The sequence below is a fragment of the Chanos chanos genome, chromosome 3, assembly GCF_902362185.1.
Source record: "Chanos chanos chromosome 3, fChaCha1.1, whole genome shotgun sequence".
Lineage (NCBI taxonomy): Eukaryota > Metazoa > Chordata > Actinopteri > Gonorynchiformes > Chanidae > Chanos > Chanos chanos.
Genome location: NC_044497.1, coordinates 46,803,562 through 46,824,856, shown reverse-complemented (window position 1 = coordinate 46,824,856; position 21,295 = coordinate 46,803,562). Strand labels below are relative to the sequence as shown.

General features: G+C 39.5%; 2 protein-coding genes across 5 annotated transcripts; both read right to left on the bottom strand.

The window, feature by feature from the left end:
* Nucleotides 1-1,913: 1,913 nt before the first annotated feature.
* On the bottom strand, nt 1,914-10,538 carry oacyl (O-acyltransferase like; the record flags this gene model as incomplete). Its single annotated transcript, XM_030767952.1, has 16 exons — nt 1,914-2,018; nt 2,356-2,498; nt 2,838-3,024; nt 3,447-3,570; nt 3,763-3,873; nt 4,051-4,130; nt 4,516-4,681; nt 5,107-5,208; nt 5,350-5,452; nt 5,832-5,996; nt 6,204-6,448; nt 6,582-6,717; nt 7,056-7,134; nt 7,443-7,576; nt 8,164-8,249; nt 10,510-10,538. Coding segments are annotated over 16 exons (1,995 nt in total), but the record flags the coding sequence as incomplete, so codon positions are not given.
* Nucleotides 10,539-11,551: 1,013 nt separating this feature from the next.
* Nucleotides 11,552-18,471, bottom strand: znf532 (zinc finger protein 532). Of its 4 annotated transcripts, XM_030769222.1 has the most exons (9): nt 16,180-18,471; nt 15,646-15,827; nt 15,011-15,187; nt 13,768-13,930; nt 13,163-13,459; nt 12,884-12,996; nt 12,370-12,511; nt 12,068-12,094; nt 11,552-12,022 (listed from the first exon to the last, which is right to left on the bottom strand). In XM_030769222.1, exons 1-9 carry the CDS (start codon nt 18,469-18,471, stop codon nt 11,567-11,569), a joined length of 3,849 nt encoding a protein of 1,282 aa, XP_030625082.1. In that variant the 3' UTR covers nt 11,552-11,566. The 4 variants fall into 4 exon arrangements, with proteins under 4 accessions (XP_030625082.1, XP_030625083.1, XP_030625084.1 ...); XM_030769223.1 differs by lacking the exon at nt 15,011-15,187; XM_030769224.1 differs by lacking the exons at nt 13,768-13,930; nt 15,011-15,187; nt 15,646-15,827.
* Nucleotides 18,472-21,295: the final 2,824 nt, after the last annotated feature.

Genomic DNA, 21,295 nt, shown 5'->3' with positions numbered 1-21,295 from the left:
AAGGACTGCATTTCATATGTTTTAAAATGTCTCGCTTTTGTAATGTGTGAAAACTGTAATTTTTCACAAGGCTACTTTTAAATATCTGTTTAGGAGTTCAGTTCTCTCCACACTCTTCATTTTCCTGAAAGTATTTGAAACCTGTATCTGTTATTTAGGATTGTTATATAAGTTTGTAAGCCATGTGTTTCTTTTAGAAAATGAGCTAAAAACCTTAGCACAATTATTTGAATGTGCATTTGAATGTATCTAAGACAATCAGAGGCAGTTTTAGACAGTGGACTGCAATTGCTTGAGTCTCTCCTATCACCATATGGAGACTGGGGGGCACTTCTTAGTCTGGGGGTGTGTATGGTCAAACTAACCACACATTAAAATATTTTATTTATTGTTTACTGTAACCAGTGGACATTCTGGTATAACTAATACTGCAATTTGTGCTCAATTTAAAATGATTCAATGTCTTATTCACTGAATTTGAACTTTACCTAAGTTCTGGAACTAAAGTTAGATTCAGAACAACATTTCATTTTCAGTTTCCCAACCACTGAATTTTATCCCATTAGATATCCCATCATTTGAACCTGATCAAATTTTTCCAAACTTGTCAACTGACTCAGCGGAGACAGCTGAATGTCGGCCCTCATAAACACATCAACTGACATAATCCCCACAGCGTCTTTACATTTTCACCATTAAAGTATGTCCAGCATGACGCTGATCTAAGACCATCTGCTTTGTAAATGACGACAGTGTCAGTAATCCTATCAGACTCTTCTCATGGTGTTTGGTTTAGGTCACAGTGCATCGGTGCTCTGACGGTAAAGCATACTTTGAAGTATAAGTCACAATATGCCTCTATCCAAATGTGGGAATGCCTTCTAATGATTCACACTCTCCAGCATTCGCTGTATGTCTGACATACAGAATCATCCCTCTGAAATGCAAACCTGCCATTCTTCATCTCAACCACAAGGGGATACTGTTTTTCCTACTTCGCGATCCGTTCATTCCATGCGACTGCGCTGGCTTTATGCAAACCACTTGAAAAGGCCTTGAAATATATATAGTTGCCATGCAAAATTGCAGAGTGGTAGCTTTATAATCAAACAATAATCAGAAGTTAATTGTGAAAGATAAAGTTGGTGGAATAAAGGTGCAACACTTGTGTCCTTCTCTCTCTCTTTGAAATAACTGACACTCCAACTTGATTACAGTGCACTTAGCATAGAGGCCACATATCATAACTCACTGCTTCAGACAGTGACACCATTAGTAGCAATAATGGCTCTCAGAAACAAGTATACTTATTCATATTCTGTGGTGAATATGGCTATTATAATCCAGCCTACCTTTACCACTCCTTCAAAAGGAATCAGATATAAATCAAATATGCCTTACAGTTTATGTATGACTGGATCCATGGCAGCTATCTTACATGGTTCTTTTGGAGAAAACTTGAAAATATTTAAGAGGACTAGAAGTATTGCCATACCAAAAAATGCTTCATGAATGCTCTACAATCATTATCAAAAGTGTGTTTGTTATTTTGTTAATTAAGAGATCAAGTTCACAGGGGCAGGACTCACTGAAGAATACTGGGACATTTGAACACTGTAAAAAACATATTTCTTCCAGGCCTGGTATACATAGACACAATGGTTACGTGAGACACCTGGGACAAAATAGTGAATGTAATAAACAGTAGAATCTTTGACACGTTTCTTATCAAGTGAAACAAATGAAACTTTGCCTCTTTACTTATGCACATTAGGTAACAATGAATACAGTTATCATGCACCATTCCCATCACCTTAACAATTTTTACACAGAGAAAATAGAAAACAAACTGAAATTAAGTCTTTCATCCTGCCTTTCTACCAGTGAGTCCATGCTGAGATTGTGTCAGATCCTTAACCATTTTTCCTTTTCAGAACGAGATAGGGCTTTTCAATCAGCAGAGTTAAGACATAACCAATAACCAGAGTCAGCACCGTGTGACCTATAAACAAGTAAAACTGTGAAACAGAGAGAAAGAGGGAGAGAGAGAGAGAGAGAGAGAGGAGGGGGGGTGTGGAAAAATAGAGTTTGTGAGGCATTAAGACTAAGTCAAGGATTTGAGCCCTTGTATATTACACTTAATGTTAATCATACTTAACGAGCCCTTTTATATCATATAATTAATGTTCATTTCTGTTATAAATCACTCATAAATAAAAAATAAAGGACAAAAGATTGCAGGGCATGCTAAATATCGCATATCGCTCCGTGTGTTAAGTGTCAGATAGAATCTCTATTGCTCTGTCTTTTTGCTTTGAGTGCGTCATCTACATAATCATGAGTATGGATACTCACAAAGTTGAGGTCAGTATAATGAATGGGTGTCTCCTGTTTGCCGTTGTAGAGAATGATGAGGACTGGATGGATGAGATAGCACGCAAAACTGATGTTGGAGAGAGGAGCCCACACACCCAAGGATAACATCTTATCTACAAATCCTATTCAGAGACACAAAAAAGTACACTGAAATTATGTGAGAAAACTTCATTATTTGATCTTATTTCTTAAATGTTTCCAATACTCTCTAGGATCTGATGATAGAATTGTTGTAGGACTGAGGACTAATGGAGCGCAACACAAATATCAGCGAGTCAGTAAATGTCAGTTTTCCCTTTCTGGTCATTTGCAACCCCCTCTCTCGCTCGCCACTCTCTTTAAAACTCCTCTGATCTGTGTAACCCTAAACCTCTAGCCCTCTCCCCTCCTGTTTTCTCTTATATGTGTAATCATCCTTCTATCCCCCCATCCTCCTTTCACCTTTCCACCCAATTTCTCACCTCCATACCCCTCCTCACAGGCCAATATGATCCAGGTCACAGCCAGTGCCCACAGACTGCGGTGCAGGCCCTGATACAGGGCATGCCAGAGGGAGGGCTGGGGCGGGACTTCCCTCAGGATGTAGGCCAAACCTACCAATAGAGCCATTACAGCCAAGGAACACAGCCAGCCCACTGCTGCCTGCCACTGCAAAAACACACAAAGCCTTGAATAGAGAGCAAAATATTTCCTATGCAGACCGCAATAAAGATGTGTAATCTGAGATAACACCTCTGACAAGATATTCAATTCAGTTCAGTTCAGTTCAGTTCAATTCAATTTAATCCAATTTAGTTTAGTTTAGTTTTGTTTAGTTTAGTTCAGTTTAGATCAGCTCAGTTCAGTTCAGTTCAGTTCAGTTCAGTTCAGTTCAATTCAATTCAATTCAATTCAATTCAATTCAATTCAATTCAGTTCAGTTCAGTTCAGTTCAATTCAATTCAATTCAATTCAATTCAATTCAATTCAATTCAATTCAATTCAATTCAGTTCAGTTCAGTTAATCTTCCCTCTGCAGCAGGGTTTGTAGGTTTTGATGTAGAATCAGAGAATCTGCTGTGATTTAATACCTGTTGTTTTAGAAGAGGTTCTTTCTTTGTTGTCATGTATATCCCTGCCAGGATACCCAGCAGATATGGGCTGTACCTAGTGTAAGGTTTGTTGTAGTAATACTGAAAGTAGCTTTCATGTGATCTGAAAAACACCAGACATTGAAAGCAAAAAAAGGAAAAAACAAAAAAAATCAATATTGTCTATTTAATATCTATCTATCTATCTATCTATCTATCTATCTATCTATCTATCTATCTATCTATCTATCTATCTATCTATCTATCTGTGTGTATAAAATGCAGTCTTAGATTGTAATGATGGTACAGCTCTCACAGTGTGGTTGGCTGGTGAACAGGGAGGTGTAAGAAGGCTGTGAGAAGAGCACTGATTAAACTGGAAACCAGCAGAAGAACAATCGCTACTCCAATCAACACGCATTTGTTTCTGAGAAAAAGAGTAAACCAGATTAAACTAATTGCATAATGAAAGTGAATGAAGCAAACCATAAAAAATATAAGTTTAATCTGTCATAAGCATGTGGGTTCTATTAAAACATGTATACATATTTAGTAAAGTGTACACTTCTTGCTGTGTTGGTCAGGTCAGTGTTACTGTACTCACAGTCTGTAGAGGAATATAAACAATGGTGTTGTCACATAGAACTGGAAATCAAGGGAGAGATACCAAGTCCAAGGAGCACACTACAAAGAGAGACATCATACCCACAACACACACACTTTTTCACACACCCACATTACATTTGTACATCAGTTCACAACCTGATCTCTTTCTCCGCTATGTCAAAGTAGAGTAGTTCCAAGACACTGTGAAATCTTCAAAAGAGTTTCAAAAGTGCTAGAGTGTCATGATTTAAACGGTGCTAATATATTTTCCTCTTCATTTTTCTGAGTGAATCAGCACACATATTGTGTAACACAGAACAGCTGTAACAATGATCACTGATATTTTATTTATGTATTTATTTTTGTTTGATCAATATGCAGTACATGCATGTAACAATCTTTAACAAGTACGAGAAAATGTTTTAGGGCACTGCTTTTCACAGCTCTCTGATAGAAAACTTACAATATCAGTAATGGTGAAGAGATTGTTGATCAGAAGCAGGTTGGACCACCAGTATTTCTTACAGCTGATGATTTCATCCTCTGCTATAAACCAGAAAGCCCCTCTCTGGACCACAGAGAACAGCCCGATGGTCAGGCAAACAATAAAGAGATGGAGTGGCTGGATCCTTAAGGGAGTGATTCGATTCAACTTAATTCAATTCACTTTAATTCAGTTCAGTTCAATTCAATTTAACTCAACTCAACTCAATTCAGTTCAATTCAGTTCAATCTGTTTGCATACATTCGAGTTGTCTGACCAATTCTGAAGCGCTACCTTTAAAAGAAATAAAAAACTGCCTACTTAGAGCAATAAAACCCTTAGTAAAGTGAAACAAAAGAGTTGTGGTACATACTCCTAGAACATTCTGAAGTATTCAGTACAGTTTGTTGCATGTATTGCATGATACTGTATATATGGGTTATGCTCAGAGGCACTAAAATGATAAAGATGGCTTTCTCAGTGGAACAATTCATTATGTCACCATAATAATGCACTTGTAACCAGTAACATTTATCTGCAAAGCTTGCAAAAAGGAGAACATGAAATTACCTCTTAAATCTTCTGAACAGGAACCGGGCTACCAGACTCAGACTGAGTTCATCATCTGATCTCTGGATAGAACCAAGCAGGGACTTTGCACTAAGGAGACCACTGACATCAAAAAAACCCCAAACAAACAAACAAACAAATGAACAAACAAATCTAAGACTCAGTGAGGCAAATATGAAATAAACAAACCAATAATAGACTCTGTTGGCACTGAGAACACCAGACAAGATGTTGGGACATTACCCCAGCAGCAGAAAGGTGTCGACAGCCAGATAGACTGGTCCACTGAAGGCAAATACATACAGAGGATTATTCTCCACTGTCTCCTTCCATCTCTTATCATTATCTGAGAGGATAAAAAGGACAGAGACAAAATACATTACAAACTCTCAAACATTCCTTTATTTGGATAGAAATTGTTTGTGAACTATTTATGCTTAAGAATATTTGTTCAATGAATACAGTAAAAAAAAAAAAGATGAACCTGAAAGTGAAAAAAGAGTGAATTTTTAAGAAATAAAGCTCCTGATCTAATTTGTGTAGATACTTGAATTCATTAATTTATCTTTTTTTTTTAAAGATCCCAACATCTATGCAGCACTCTTATCCCTCTCGACCCCCCTCCCCTCCTTTGTCTCTCTCTATCTCTCTCGTTCCCCCCCTTTATCTCTCTCTATCTCTCTCGTTCCCCCCTTTATCTCTCTCTGTCTGTCTCGTTCCCTCACCCAGGTTGTTCCAGGAGCTGAGCTGGGCAGTGTGTCCTGAGATGATCCAGAGCAGGCTGAGGATGCGGATGCCATTTAAGGATGAGTAACAGCAGCTCCCGGTGCTCAGCTGCCCCACACTGCTGACCTGCAGAGAGAATGCCTCCAGACAGGACAACAGACAGCCTGAGAGAGAGAGAGAGAGAGAGAGAGAGAGAATATAGGAGGAAGAATGTAGATATTGGTTTAAGGTGGGTACAATAGAGAGAACAAAAAAGGAAAAAAAAGAGAGAGATGTTTCTGAAGGTTGCCATGAGAACTGATTTTTTAGAACTTTTGTGTAACAGATTTCAGCAAAGCTGTGTGTGAGAGTGTGTGTAGGTTTGTACTTGCTCGTTTTGTAGACATCCTTGTCTTTGTTTGTGTTATTGTCCTGTGTCTGGTTGTTCTCCTGGAGGACACAACATTCTCTGCTGTGATCGGGTGAACCGTTGATCAGAAAGGCCCCATATTGGTTGGGGTTTGAGGGCAGGGTGGAATCCACCCCTGGTGTGATTTCTCTCCCTCTTTTCCATTTCATCAGAGCCACACAAAGAGTTGCAATGATAGGCAAGGCCACCAATGCACTACACACAAACCTACAAGATACAGAGACAAATAAGCTGTAAAAATGTGTGTGTGTGTGCGTGTGCGTGTGTGTGTGTGTGTGTGTGTGTGAGAGTGTGTGTGTGTGTGAGTGTGTGTGTGCGTGAGCATGCGCGCATCATTCACAGGCAGATAACAGCTGACAGGTCGACTGGAGTGTTGTTGCTTAGGCACTGGGTCATGAAGATGCCCTGTGTAGGGTCAGGCAGGAGAAGGGACGGCACAGGAGGTATCAGAGAGAAGTCGCCTTGCTGAAATATGTCTAACCACACAAAGAAAAAGAGAAGAATAGGAGACAGACAGATAGATAGACAAATAGATAGATAGATAGATAGATAGATAGATAGATAGATAGATAGATAGATAGATAGATAGAGAGAGAGAGAGAGAGAGAGAGAGAGAGAGAGAGCAAGAAAGAGAGTGAGAAAGAGAGAAAGAGAGAGAGAGAGATATTTAATCTTTATGACTATATTAAGGAAAAGCACATTTCAAGACTCTTTGCGACACACATGGTTGCAGAATAAGCAGTGTAAAATCACTGTTGGGAGATGGACAGATAGACAGGGTACATACATGCTGGAAACACAGAGACTGATTTACCATAAATCACTAATGTCTGCACCTCCATCTCATCACACGAGTCTGGCACACAAATTCCCACAAAATACTGCACTGACTCCTGGGAAAGGACAACAGTATTGCTGTAAAACTTCACCAATTCAAAAATTGACTATACTAACAACATATAAAAGGTAAATGAAATAATGGCATCATTCTCAAAATCACCATTGCAACTGCTCTTAACTTAAAAAAGCGGAGCTTTCTAAGAGCTAACTGTAGTAATAATGAAAAGGTATCAGTCATATTTAATGAAAACGTTAGAATGCATGTTTATCTCCTCTTTGGATTGTAAATATGGATAACTTTGATAAGTGTGTACAGAGACAGTCTGAACAGGTATAGAAGGTGTGATTAGGAGGAGATTACCTGTTTGAGAAAGATCTGGCAGTACTGCCCACTGAAGTCAGGTGTTTGGACTGAAAGACACTCCCTGAGAGATCCTGGCCTGTTTACGTTCCCCCCCTCAACATCACTGCCCAGTTTCCCTAAGGCATCATACACTACAAAACACCCCCCCACAGACAGATCAGCCAAGAGACCACTTCTACAATTACAGTGAAGCAAGCATCTTATATAAAACACCAACTTTTAATACTTACACTGTGTAATTATATTCAATCAACTGAAAAAAAAGAAATATAAAAAAAAGCAGAAAAGCTATATTGCGTAACGTTATATGCTTAATATACATGGGTAAAAAACACCTCAAGACGGTACTCTTCTGAGAACTAAATTGGCACCAGCCACCATGAAGAGGGAACCAAAAAAGGAGAGAAACTATCGCAGCCATCGTAGATAGTTTAAGAGGCTATGATTAGAACCAGATGCAGAAAACTAATGAGGAGAACAAAAACAAATGCCACAAACAAGACTCTGACAAAAAACTCTTCTTGTAACAACAAGTGAAACATTCAATAATTACTATTTAATGTGTAATCTGAAAACAACTGTTTACTGTTCTAAGTTTTACAAAATCAATTTTGCTATCAATAAATAAAAGTAGAATATATGTGTGTGAAATATATAAATGTTTATAAATTATATAAAACATATCCAGTCTCCAAAACATTATGAAACAATGACTTACTTAAGACTGCATATTCACTTGGTGATTCCTTGTTAAGTTCTGAAAGAAATGCAGCTGTGTTAGTCATGCACTTCTGAGACACGTTCCAGGCATGGACGACAGATAAAACCACCGCACAGGCAACCAGAGTACCCCCCACCAGGGACATTTTGTGTTTTCATCATGTTTTACTGAATCTCTGGCTTAAATAACACAAAGAGAGACACATGACCAGGAAAAACTCTGATGGGTTCCGGACACGCCATTTCAGCATGTAAAAGCCCCATGCAAATTGGCACGTCATGCATTGGATCAGTTTTTATTATTGCTGTGTAATAAGCTTTGTAGTTGTCAAGTGAACGTTTTTCTGAGAAAAGACTGACTTAAATCGCACCTCTAAAAGAACACGCAGCCTTAATCACTTCTGTATCCTTCACCTTCACCTATTAGCTACTGACTCCAAAATCTCCCAAAACAACTTTTATTCTCAAAAAACTCTGTTGGCTCCCAATTAAACACAAACAAAATACTTTTGAAACTGAAGCATGAGAGCTGCTTTTGAAATTCATCAATATTTTTAGTCTGAATTTTGTTTAGTGAGTAATTGCATTATTGGGATAGTCGTACTAATTGTTATTTAAGGCAGTTCAGTTGTCATTCAAAGCAGTACAGCTTACCCCTTGTGCACTATATCTTAAATAGGTTGGGACAACACAGTTATAAAGGATTACCTAGACGGTTACCTACCAACAAAGACCACCAGATGGTTACCTTTCAAGATAGTTCTGAAGACATTGACTAAATAACTGAATCTGTACAGTTCTACAAAAGTTCTAAATAATTTCATTTTTCATTCATAAGACATGTTTGGCACAAAAAAAACTAATTAACTAACATAGAGTAACTAACATTACTCTTTTTTTTTCTACAGAAAAAGCTTATATCTACAAACATGTTTGAAACTGATACAGGGGGCAGTAGAATGAACATATATCAAAGACATATGTCCTTCTTATATCATGTACATATAAACATTTATACATTTGTAATAAAAGAAGGAGATCTGTATTTGAATAATGAGGAAGACACATAGAGGGGGAGGTTTATCATCAGTGTAATAGAAAAAGCCTGATTTACATGTGTCCAGATAAAAAACCTCTTGATTTTATAATTTCCTATCACAGAACAAATGGCCCAAACTCAGCACGGCTCTTGTCAGGGCCCTGGGGCATCGTATTTACACCTTGTCAACTGAATCTTTTCTTTCACAATTCTTGTAGACCAGCTTGTAATCCACTAAAGTCACTAGATAGTTGCACATTTCTCTCTATTTGTTAAAGCGACGAGGAATGTTCATTTATCAGTTACATGCAATGCACAAGACATTAGACCTTTGTTTAGACAGGTTTACTTCTTTTGTTTATTGACGACACTAACTGCTTTACACAAACATTAGACAACTCTACCCAACAGCAGCAAGACATTCTAAGGAACACATAATGACCATAAATGGCTTCTTTCATGCAGGCTTGTATTTTCACAAATATGTTCATATATTTAAAAAGAGTAAAAAAACATCCACACTATGTGTCCTTTAAAGGACAAATAAAAACAATATGAACAAAACTCTTTTTTTTTCCTGTAGTATTTTCTTATGCAATACTTGGATATCTCCTCTTCCAAAAAAACAAACAAAAAAAAGAAAAAAGAAAAAAAAGAAAAACAAAAAACAAAACAGAACAAAACAAAACAAAAAAACAAAAACAAAAAAAGCATTGCTTGATATTAAAATGTAGCTACAGCTACTTGCTGACCTTTACAAGAAAAAGAACTGTTTCCAGTCTCACATTTACATAAACATTCTTTAATGAGAAGGCAAGTCTCTCGCTTTTTGTTTGTTTTCTTTTACTTTGTTTTCCTTGAATCAGCACTCCTGTTGATTGCGAGTGCTTCATGAACTAAGACCATGTAGTGGCACACTTCTGTGACCACGGGATTAATGCTGACATTGATACCTGTTCTAAATTTGGCTTTTGGAGTCACTTGACCCCTCACAGTCACCTCACAGCACTTAAAAACTGGACTCCTTTAACATGGACAATAAGAGAGGAGAGTCTATTGGACAGGAGCGCACAAAGATCACCTTTGGTATAAACAAAAATAGCAGGAACAGGAAAAATTTGTCTCTCATAAATGTTGTCCTAATGGACTGACACAGTCCATTTAATGTTAATGTATTCATATGCCAAATACTTAAAATGCTTTAAGGTTTGAGGAGTTTAAGGAATCTTTTTTTTTTTTCAGTTGCGTTATCAAAAAAAAAGTGTAAGACATGAATTTAAAATGTGTTCATTGCAAAAAGGCCAAAATGTACAAACTGCTTTACAAGCACAGAGAAAAAAGACACAATGGTATCATAACTCGGTTATGACCAAGATCCATCTGCCAGAGATAGAGTAACAACAAGAAAGACTTGCAGGGTTTTTAGAAAAACGCCCTGAAAGCACAGAAAGGATTTCACAGAGCCCACTGACAATAGCAGGAACACAGAAATTTCAAGAACAACCTTATTTTTCGACCCACTCTAAAAATGTATGTTCTTAATAACTGTGTACTGTGTATTGATAAAGACTGGGCGTTGTGTACGCAGCGTAATAATGTTATAAACACACTGAACACGTAATGATGAACTGCCAATCAAAACACTGCAAATGTGGGGGTAATACAACAATTTAAACTGACTCAATGGTTACAATGTAGTACTATTAAACTATACAGTTATAAGGGGCATGTGATATAAAAATTTTCATAGTACTGAATTGTCCTAGTTACATTTACAATGGCAGATACTCATTTTTAAAACACAGTGGGACATAGTGAAGCTAAAGTAAAGCTTCAGGTCATAAACTGTCTGCTCAGCTAGAATAAATTCAGATTTGACCGCTTTCTCAAACAAGGGCCTTGGACTCCTACATAGGTCAGGACAGACTGTCCTTGTTATGGGGGGGGAAATGTCTTTTAGATAGTGGGCCTAAGTCTTAACATTCCATGGACTTTAGCAGCAGTAAGGAACTGGAACACTGCCAATAATTTGAGATTACACTCAATCCCAGGACAAGTATTTGTACAGTATGTAATACTTTTGAGAAACAATGAAAATCTTGTAACATAAAAATTCTTTTCCTATAAAAAAAGATCTATTCAACACCCATACAAACATCTATCATAAAGTGTACAAAAATGTGTTCTCATAGATATTTAAATACACATAAATCAGTTCGCAATATATTACATTATATTTAAACACACAACACTGTTTCGTGTGTATATATTTATACATTTCTCATACATATACTTATAAACATATTAGGGTTTACATAACATTTTTAAAATCAAACATCTTTTTTTTTTCACTCTTTCGCTCTCATTTCTCCACCGCGCTTTGTCTCTTTGACTTAATGAAGGCCATGCCGTGTGTCCGCATGTGTGTGTTCAAGGCTCCTTCAGTCTCAAACGTCTTGGCACACACTTTGCACTTTGTTTCGGGTATCCCATCCGCAGGCCCCTCCTCGGGGGTCGGATTGTTCTCTTGTTGGCCGTTGTGTCGGCCCAGGCCCTGAGGCTCCTTCATCTTATGAACGATGAAGAGGTGGCGGGCCAGCGAATGGTGGGATGTGTAACACAGGCCACATTCGCGGCATTGGTAGGATGAGCCGTCAGTCTTGTGCTGGGGTATGTGCTCGTGAAAGTGCATGATGTCATCGGTGGTGAAATTGCACACGGCACACTTGTGTACTTTGAATACGTTGATCTTTAACTTCTTCATGGGCTGCCCTGTCGAGCCCCTTGAAAGTTGACTGTGAAACCCCCCGACCTCTTCCTCTGCCTCCTCTTCCTCTGCCTGTTCGACGTCTTCCCCACCTGCTTGCAGCTTACGTTTTGGGCTTGGAACCTGCATATAAACAAATTTGTCTGAGTGTAACTGGGCAATCAAATCATTAAGTCTTGCACAGACCCAGAATTTTTCCCCCTTGTTAATGTTGAACTCTTTTGCAATCAATTGATCAAGCAATGAGAACACTTAGCTACCATTACTTTCTCTTAAAAGAGTATCACACAGAGCATGACCAGACTTAATCAAGCTAGTGCCATGATTATAAATGTGCGTAAAATCCCGCTTACTGCTGTAACAAATAACACATAAGGAAGTTTAAAACCAGTTAATACCTGTTCTTTGTCTACAGACTCCTCCATATTGTTCATTTCTGTTCCAGCCTTTCCCTCTGCATCTTTAATACCATGGATGAGTTGGATGTGTTTTTCCAACATCAGCCTTTTCGTGAAAGTCCGACTGGCATCTGGACAATGTCTGAAGACACAAGTGAGGTACAAGAATAGCTTTTTCAGCAACAACATCTCCCGATACAAAACCAAAACAGTGTCCCCAAAAACTTGCAATGCACCACTGGTCAAGGAAATGTGCTATATTCATTATTTCGAGCTTTAATTTTTAAAATATTTTAATGTGCAATTTATTAATGTCGATAATAACAAACTTCACGCTGCAGTATGGGATTATCTGATATTATGGAGATAACGATATGGAACATCTGGTATGTTTCCTACATATGCAGACCAAAGGCCTAGTGACTCATGTATTGATACATAAATAATCACTATGGATTGCATAAATAAATTTGCTTCAGAAGAAACATACATCCCAGATGCTCATGCTACTCACGGGCAGGAGTAGACCTTGCGTACACCTTTGTGTTTGATCCTGTTGTGTCTGCACAGACTGTGGGAGGAGCTAAAAGACTTATCACACTGACGACACGGATGCTTCTTCAGTTGCTGGAGAAAAAGAGAGGGAGAAAGATGTGAGCCAACAAATCCCAAATCAGTCAGAAGTCAGACTGAACTATCCCGATTTCTAAATCTTGGGCTGAGTACTCCTTAGGTCTACTCCTGATAGGCAGCCCTCCCTAAATCAGATGTGAAACCTGAACTGAACTCTTACCTTGCCATGCTCCCTCTTCATGTGTGCAATAAAGACCTCTCTCTGGGTGAAAAGGCGGTCGCATTCTCGACACGTCCAACCAGGAGAGGGGGGCTTTTTAAGAAGTTCAGTACCATTGCTGGTCTTCTTCAGTGGAGAAGGAGGCTTTTTATCACTCTTCTCCATGCTACCGTTGAGTGAAGCCCCTTCCTTGCTGTTGGGGCTGGGAGACATAGCATTGGTTGGTTTGGTGCTGAGAGGAAGGTTGATTCCCAAATTTGGAGGACCTTCAACTGTCTTCAAGGTGCCATGCATGGACTGGTAAAGGAGAGCAAGTATTACATATTTTATTAAATGGGGTGAAGGATACAGAGCAAGCATGTTGTTTAACTCTTGGCCTAATTTAAGTATTCATGAGACATGTTTCTTGTGCCACATTTAAAAGAATAGGACCATCGACTGTACAGTGTATATAACTTAATTGAAAGGTTTTGACTGAAGGTATCACATCTGGAACATAATATCAATGCACTGTATTATGATTGTTAGGGAACACTGTGAAAATAGAACTACTCTTCTATATTATGAAAACAAAATGTTTTATTTAGTTTATCGCATTGTCATACCTTTATGTGATCTAACATAAGCTGTTTTTGAGCGTAGTGCATAGAGCAATCCGGACACTTGAAGACTGACACTTTCTGATTGGCTATGTGTTGGTCGAAGTGGGTGTAGAGCAAGGTTTGCTGGGTAAAAACGGTGTCACACATGGAGCATTTGTAGATCAGCCTATAAAAAAAAAAAAAACAGCACATGAAATAGTGATGTGACTGATACAACACAAACAAAACTATTCTTATCAACACTAAGAAATTCTAGGTGTTTGATATATAAAAAAATTTTTTTTTTTAAAAAATCTGAAAAAACCCTCTAAACTGTATTCTGTTAAAATTGTTTGCCAGATTCACATGCTTCACATAAATGAATACAAAAATAGATAATACTCTGTCGTTAGACATATCACATCAAATATAATTACAGCTGCAACAGAAATTTAAAAGTGCAATATTCCATTTATGATGAACAAATGAGGCTCTGAATGTGTCAGGACCCACCAATCCATTACCAGTTTTTAACAACATATTTAAACGCTAAGGGCTGACAGTGATCATCTACAGATTTCATTACTGGTGGTTAAATTTCCAACACTAACAAATTATGTTTCCAAAACAGTACGAGGTAATAAAAACCAAAACAAAGCCCAACATACTATAAGCCACCTGGTCTTTTCATTACTGTGTTGATAAACATGACCGGGATTCGGGAGTGGGCTAAAGTGAGGAAATGACGCACTGTCAAAGTCACCATGTATAATGAGTTTCAGCACCTTGACATCTGTGAAATGTCAGAGGAACAAGCTTTTTAAAGCGATTTGTTTGGTTTGGTTATCAGATTACCCTTTCCAAAAGTGTCTTTTAATTTGGAGACTAGATGAAACGTGGATGTTCCATAGACAGAATGAGGGACTTCAGCCCACAATATAAAAGAGATAGAACAGTACTGGTAGCAGTTCTGGGATCTGCGTGTGAGTGTAATTATTATAGAGTGGCTGAAAACTGAATTCCTAAAACAATGACAACAAAAAAACAAAAACAAAAAACCAAAACAAACAAACAAACAAAAAACAAGCACATAATCAGCGATCAGAATTACGCTCACCGACTGCAAAAATAGTACCATTCAAAAGCAACAGTGTTCTCTGCGAACTCCCACCAACACTCCAAACTCTATTTACAAACTGTTTACAACACAGTTTGGCTACTTCTTGAAAGATGACTTATTCACCACAAGTGTGATGATAAAACTCACTTGGGTTCCCCAATTTTCACTCCGGGATGTTGTGTGTAGGCGTGGGAATGGGTGCCTGGGGCAGATTTAAAAGCCATAGGGCAGATGGGGCATTTGTAGAAGATCTCACAGTGGGAGCCCTGAATGTGTGACTTCAGAGCAGCAACATCAGCAAAGATCACACTACAGTGAACACAGCTGTAGAAGGAAAAAGCAAAAACAAAAAGAATAATTCAACTCTGTAATCTTATTCAATCAATGTGAATCAGTAGGGAAACCAGGGTCAGCTATTAGTTAGTGACATCATGACGACTGTGACTAAATCAGTGGCATTTTAAGAGCGTGTGAATTACCGCTCATCTCACAGTCCACTCACTACTGAAAGTCAGATTTCCACTAGTAGAAAAATTACAGTCTGCCGGAACATATGCCTTCATGAGTCACTCCTAATATTTCTCCAGTTTTTAACTCATGTAATGTCAACAAATGAATGGACAAAGCATTGCAAGGACAGTAGAATATCTGCAAATAAAACACCTACACAGATTTTGTAAACATCTTGCTTGTCAGGTAAGTCAAGAGAGGAGAAAAAAAAAAAAAAAAAAAACCTGTTTAACAGTCATTCCTGTCTAAAGAGAAATTGACACGGGACTGACCGGTATCCCACTCGGCGAGTGTAGTGTAGGCAGTTCTTGGTAACGTGGGACTGGAAGTGTACAGACCGGCAGATGGCTCCACACTCTGGGCAAATGTATGGGGATTTATGTTGATGGATGCGCTGGTGTGAGGCAAAACTGCACTGGTTTGGCAGTAACATTTGGCAGATGGTGCAGGTTTTCTGTGATTTTTTTGGGGTGGGGGAAAGAAAGATTTTTTTTTTCAAAATTCTGTGCACAGTTCTGTTCCATTTCAGATAAATCATCCATTATATAATATAATCGTATAATCGTATGTAATACTAAAACAAGAAAACTGTAGTCGTAGTTTAGGCACCTGTTGTTCTACAACACTTCCTTAATTGCATTAATAGAGGAGGATCTGTAATATTTGACAATTTTGCAATGGTGAATAACTAGACAAACATTAACATGCAGAGTGCATACACAGGCAGTCTGGGTGCCAAAGATCGAGCCTCCACAATGAAAAATCTCCAAGTTGTGTAGAAACACAAAGACATAGCTTATACACACCTGTCCATTTGACTCTGCAGCCTGCTGGTAGTGCATGGCAAGAGAAGACTCATCCTGAAACATTTCGTTACACTCCAAACACTTGAGACTATGCCTGCAGAGCCTTGATGCATCCTCATCTAGTGGCATAGCAGCTACCACAGGGGCAGTAGAAGGTGCAGAGATCACAGTGGTTGGGTTGCTCTTCCCTTGGCTATTTCCTGTGGTACAACCATGGGATGAAGCAGGACTGGGAGAGGGGGAGGTTACTGAGGGGGCTAAGATCATCTGATCCACAGGGATGGGTTTTAGAATAAGATGAGAACACTGCATGACAACTCCTTTGTCCTTGTGTCCTCTGGCATGGGAAAGCAGACTGCACTTATTGTAAAAGACCAGGTTCTTTGCGCAGTGGTTGCAAGTGACCTCGATACGGACACTCCTGCGGTCGTAGTGTTGCGTGAGGCTCTTTTCCAGGGCAAATGAATCACCACACTCTAGACATTTGTAGCCACGTGAAGGGAGGGAGATACAGGCTGCTGAAGGAGGGCTGAGGTTTGGAACGTATACTGGGACAGGGTTAATGCTACTGAGAACTTTGTTAAAGGCCTCAACCACTGAGCTCTGTGAGCTTGCCAGTACTTGCACTCGGGACACTTTCTTCGGGGGAGGACTGGCCATCACAGTCTGCTTGATGGGCTGCTGGGATTTGGACAAGACCTGGTGCAGGTCTGTGGCAGATGTGGACTGGGGAAGGAGGTTTAGATTTGTAAGGTGGACAGTCTTTGGCACGAGTTTGGCATTGGCCAAACTAGAAGCAGGCACCATGACGGTCTGCTGCTGAATGGCATTAGCAGCTTTGAGAATGGCACTGCTGGCACTCTGCACTGAAGCTGCAGGTATGACTGTAGCTTTCACCGTGGTATTATTTGCCAGTTTCAGGTTGATTACCTGGGATCCTGCTGTCTTAACTGCTGAAACAGGTAGGAAAGCAGTGGCAACAGGCTTGATCGTCATTTGCTTGGTGACCTCCATCGAGCCAGCAGAGGTCGCCACCACTGTGGTGGGTAGTGTAGGACGGGTAGGGGAAGAGAAAACAGATGATGAGGTTGGTGAAGACAGAAGGGATGAGACAACAATGGAAGCTGAATCACCAGCTTTCTTCAAACCTTCGGGGTCAAAGTCTGGCAACACCCGAGTAACTGTTCGTTTGATCTGACCTGAGGATGTCTTAATTGTTTTGATACGGACTTTGGGGATAACCGGAATTGATCCTGTAGGAGATAAGGGAGACCCTTTGCTGCTGCTTTCACTGGTAACGCTACAGGGACTCTCAGGCTGTTTGGACAACATCTTCTTAGCAAGTTCCAGGGCTGAATCCTGCTCAGAAGGTTTCTCAATAACTTTAGGGCTTTCTTTTGCCTCTTTTGGTGAATCTCGAGGGGTACTGACAGGTTCTGTGACTGCAGAGTCGGTGGTGGCTTTCTTTGCACTGAGGGCAGCTATTGCAGCAATGCAGGAGGAGAGTTTGGCTGATGACTTGGCTTTGGCCTGGGAGAGGTTGGTTACATTCAGCGCCACAGCTTGTTCTCCGGCCTCCTTACTCTCTGAAGACTTGGGAGTCACCTCTTTTGGTTGCTCTTCCACTTTCCTTGGCTTTGGGGGCACATACACGTTTGAGCCACTAAGAGTACCGTTATTAGTGCTTTTGATTTCAACTTTAGAATGATCGAAGTCACCGTTAGTCCCTGGCTTAGACATACCATCTACCATGTTGGCTTTCAAGGGGTGTGAGGTTGTGTCTTCTCGCTTGGAGGAAAGTCCTGTTAGGGGATTTGGCCTGAAACACGTTAAATTATTTTGCTTGTCCAAAGGATCATCTACCTCAATCTTATCGTCATCATCAAACTCTTCAGCACTTGAGATGGGGCTGAACTGGTTGAATGTAGAGTTGTTGACTGCTAGCCCATGGCCTTCACCTCTCTGGAGCTTGCCACCATCTTTACCAAACCTGTCACTGGGCGACATGGTTAAGATACCATTGTGCAGCCCATTGCCAACTGAGGGATGGATGTCCTTGTCCGAGAGCGAGTGATCATTTGTGTCAATGTTTCGAACATTCTTGACAATGACACTGACACCAACGTCTGGAGCTGAGGGAACGTGGGTATCCTCTTCGTGGTGGACGTTATGCTTGAGATGTCCCTCATGGTCATCGTGACCAGATTCTATGGCCGCCTTGGGATCGACCATATCAGGGATGTCAAAGGCGGCTAGCAGGTCATCAAAGTCTGGGGTTTTCATATCCCCCATGGTCTTACTGGGATGAACTAAATACCTTTAAGAGACATACATGGAAAATGGCATGTTACATTATTAAGCCATCCTTCTTTATGCCTTTTTGGAAGGGTAACCAAATATACTAAATTATACATTTTTTAAAAACATAATATAAGACAGCATTTTGCATTTCTATGTTTTGTTGAAAATACTCACTGAGATTACCACATTGTGTTGAATTTCACACAAAGATTTTAAAAGCACAACATGAAACACAAATGTTGGGTGATATGGTTTAGACATAGCGCACTAGTTTAAACATTCCAATAAAACTGGCATGAATGAGGTTCAAAACCGTTAAAATCGTTATTTCACAAATGGCACTTAAGGAGCAGCAGGAGCCATTTTCACAAAGTAATTTTGATTGCTGTTATTACTTTTCCAGCCAGTTACGATGAGTCAGACCATTTATACTAATACCTGACAGCTATAACAGAGGAAAGCAATTAAAGGGTGAACATTCTATGACATTTTGTCATGTAGCAAAAATATTTCCATTTTTGTATGTTCATCTTGCTCCTGTCCACAACAGATCATAAAAATCAACACAACTCTAAAGCTGTATTACTATGACACCGTTAAACAATAAGTTAGACATGAGGTCCACTTTCACTACACTATCAAACCTCAGTATAATTCTTTGATTAATGTGATTCTTAGGCAAATGACACACATGAAGACAGGGCCAAGTGGGAAAAATTTATTCTCATATAGAACATCAAAAGTATCAGCTTTGTCATTTATTTAAATGTCATGTCAATGACATGTTGAATTTCACTGCTGTACCAATCCTTATTTAAAAAACAAGAAACAGCATATAATCAGTCCCTACCAGACAGAAGTACAGGGAGAGAATTTCAAAGTTTTCACACTGAAACAACTCCATCAGGATGAGGTTCAGCTCTTTGAGTCAATACTACCATGGAAAATAAAGCTATCTTAACCATCCTGACCATATTATAACTAAATATAACTAAAAGAAAACACTTTTCCAATACAAAGCGTAACCCTTATACCAATAAGAAAAAAAAGAACTTTACAACCTACCAATCAGCTGAACCACATATGGCAGAACAGACTGAATTCATTTGAGGCAAGTGACCAACGATAAAAAAATAAATAAAAAACCCAGATTAAATCTTTAACTCCCCAGAGAACACAGGAGAATGTATAACATGTAGCATCAAATGTACATTAAAAGCCAGAGTCTTTCAAAAATAATGCCATATGAATATTAGAACTACAGTAGTTGAAAACAGATTATATGAGGGATGGGTTCATAAATGTTAATGCCATAAACAGGCTAAATTAATTAATCATGTTGGTAAAGAAAATGGCTGTAAATGGTAACCCTGACATTTAAGGATGTTGCTCTCTCACACACACACACAGTTCTATAAAGACAAATGAGAAAGAGCTTTGATGAGACGGAATATGAATATTATGATACACAGAAAAAAAAATGTTCTCTGATGCCTAAAGGAATGAGCAGAAATCAGGGGCAAGATGTAAGTATAACATAAATTCTCAGCTATATCAAATTCAAACTAACCAAAGACCTACTTCTGAATAAAATCTAGGCCAGATTTCTTGTGTGGGCTGTGGTGAGGACAAACTTAAGACAAAGGAGGTTTAGAATTTATTGTGCTTACAAAGGCAGTCTGGGGTGTTGTGTAGCTACATAAAATAGTAGAAGAGGTAATTATTAATTGCATGGAAAGCATGCTTTCTGTTTTTTTTTTGTTTTTTTTTGATGGTTGAGACAACAATGCAGAGACAGGACAAAAAAAATGAGACAGCTCTGCTGTGCTAGCCAGGTTAGCACAGCATCTTTGGTGCTGCTGCTTTTATTGAAATGGCTGAGTGCACTGCAGCCCAGACTCCATTACAGATATTAACATCTGCACGCTCCACACACACAAGGCCAAAATGGCCCTTTTTTTTTTCCATGACGTGCTGCAGAGACAAATGAAGAAGACATGAGACAGGGAGAAAACAAAAACAGAGCTACAGTTCTGTAATGAAGAAGAAGAAACCACACTAAGGCCTAGTACAGTGTACAGGCAGCATAACCCCAGGAGGCAGACATTGATGGATGGTAAATGCAGAGGCATACAAATGAAAGGCTACATCTACACTCTGGTTACTCTCATCCGGCCATTTTTTTAATAAACATGCTCATTTTCTTGAACGTCAAACCTCACCTATTTAAATGGACACACACACACGCACACACACACACACACACACACACACACACACACAAGTGTGGACAGAAGCATATACACACATATAAACACATTCACACACAAGCACTGTAGTGGAAACATGCAAATCAGCCACTCCTCACCCTCGGTGCTTCCAGCCACTCTACTGCAAAAGCCACCTTCCTGCCTTCCTTCTCTCCTTCCCTCCACCACCACAACAAAACACCACTTTCTCCTGCACCCTCCCCCCGTCTTCCTCCAGAGGAGAAAAAAAAAATCTCGACTTCCCAAACCAGGCAGGGCCTTATACAAAAAGAGGGTCACGTTACATCCACAGTGCTCCACCATCCCTTAGGCATCCCTAGCAACAGCAGCAGTGACCCATAGAGGCTGCAGGGCTGCAGGGTAGCTCTGTCTTCCTCTGCTCCAGCTCTGTGCTGTGGCTGTCTGCAAACCCTGACACACACACATACATACACGTACGCACACACATATACACACACGGCCCAAGACCTGTGTCTAACACGTTGCCATGTAGCTGGATGGAATGGTGGTCTTCCGGAAGGCTCCTTTGCTATTTTGGCTGCCAT

Coding starts and splice junctions, on each gene's coding strand:
- znf532 (XM_030769222.1), bottom strand. CDS start 18,471: ATGGGGGATATGAAAACCCCAGACTTTGATGACCTGCTAGCCGCCTTT. Junction 15,188..15,645: donor ACTCGCCGAGTGGGATACCG/GTCAGTCCCGTG, acceptor TTCCTTCTACAG/CTGTGTTCACTGTAGTGTGA. Junction 12,997..13,162: donor TGAAGAGGGAGCATGGCAAG/GTAAGAGTTCAG, acceptor CTTTTTCTCCAG/CAACTGAAGAAGCATCCGTG.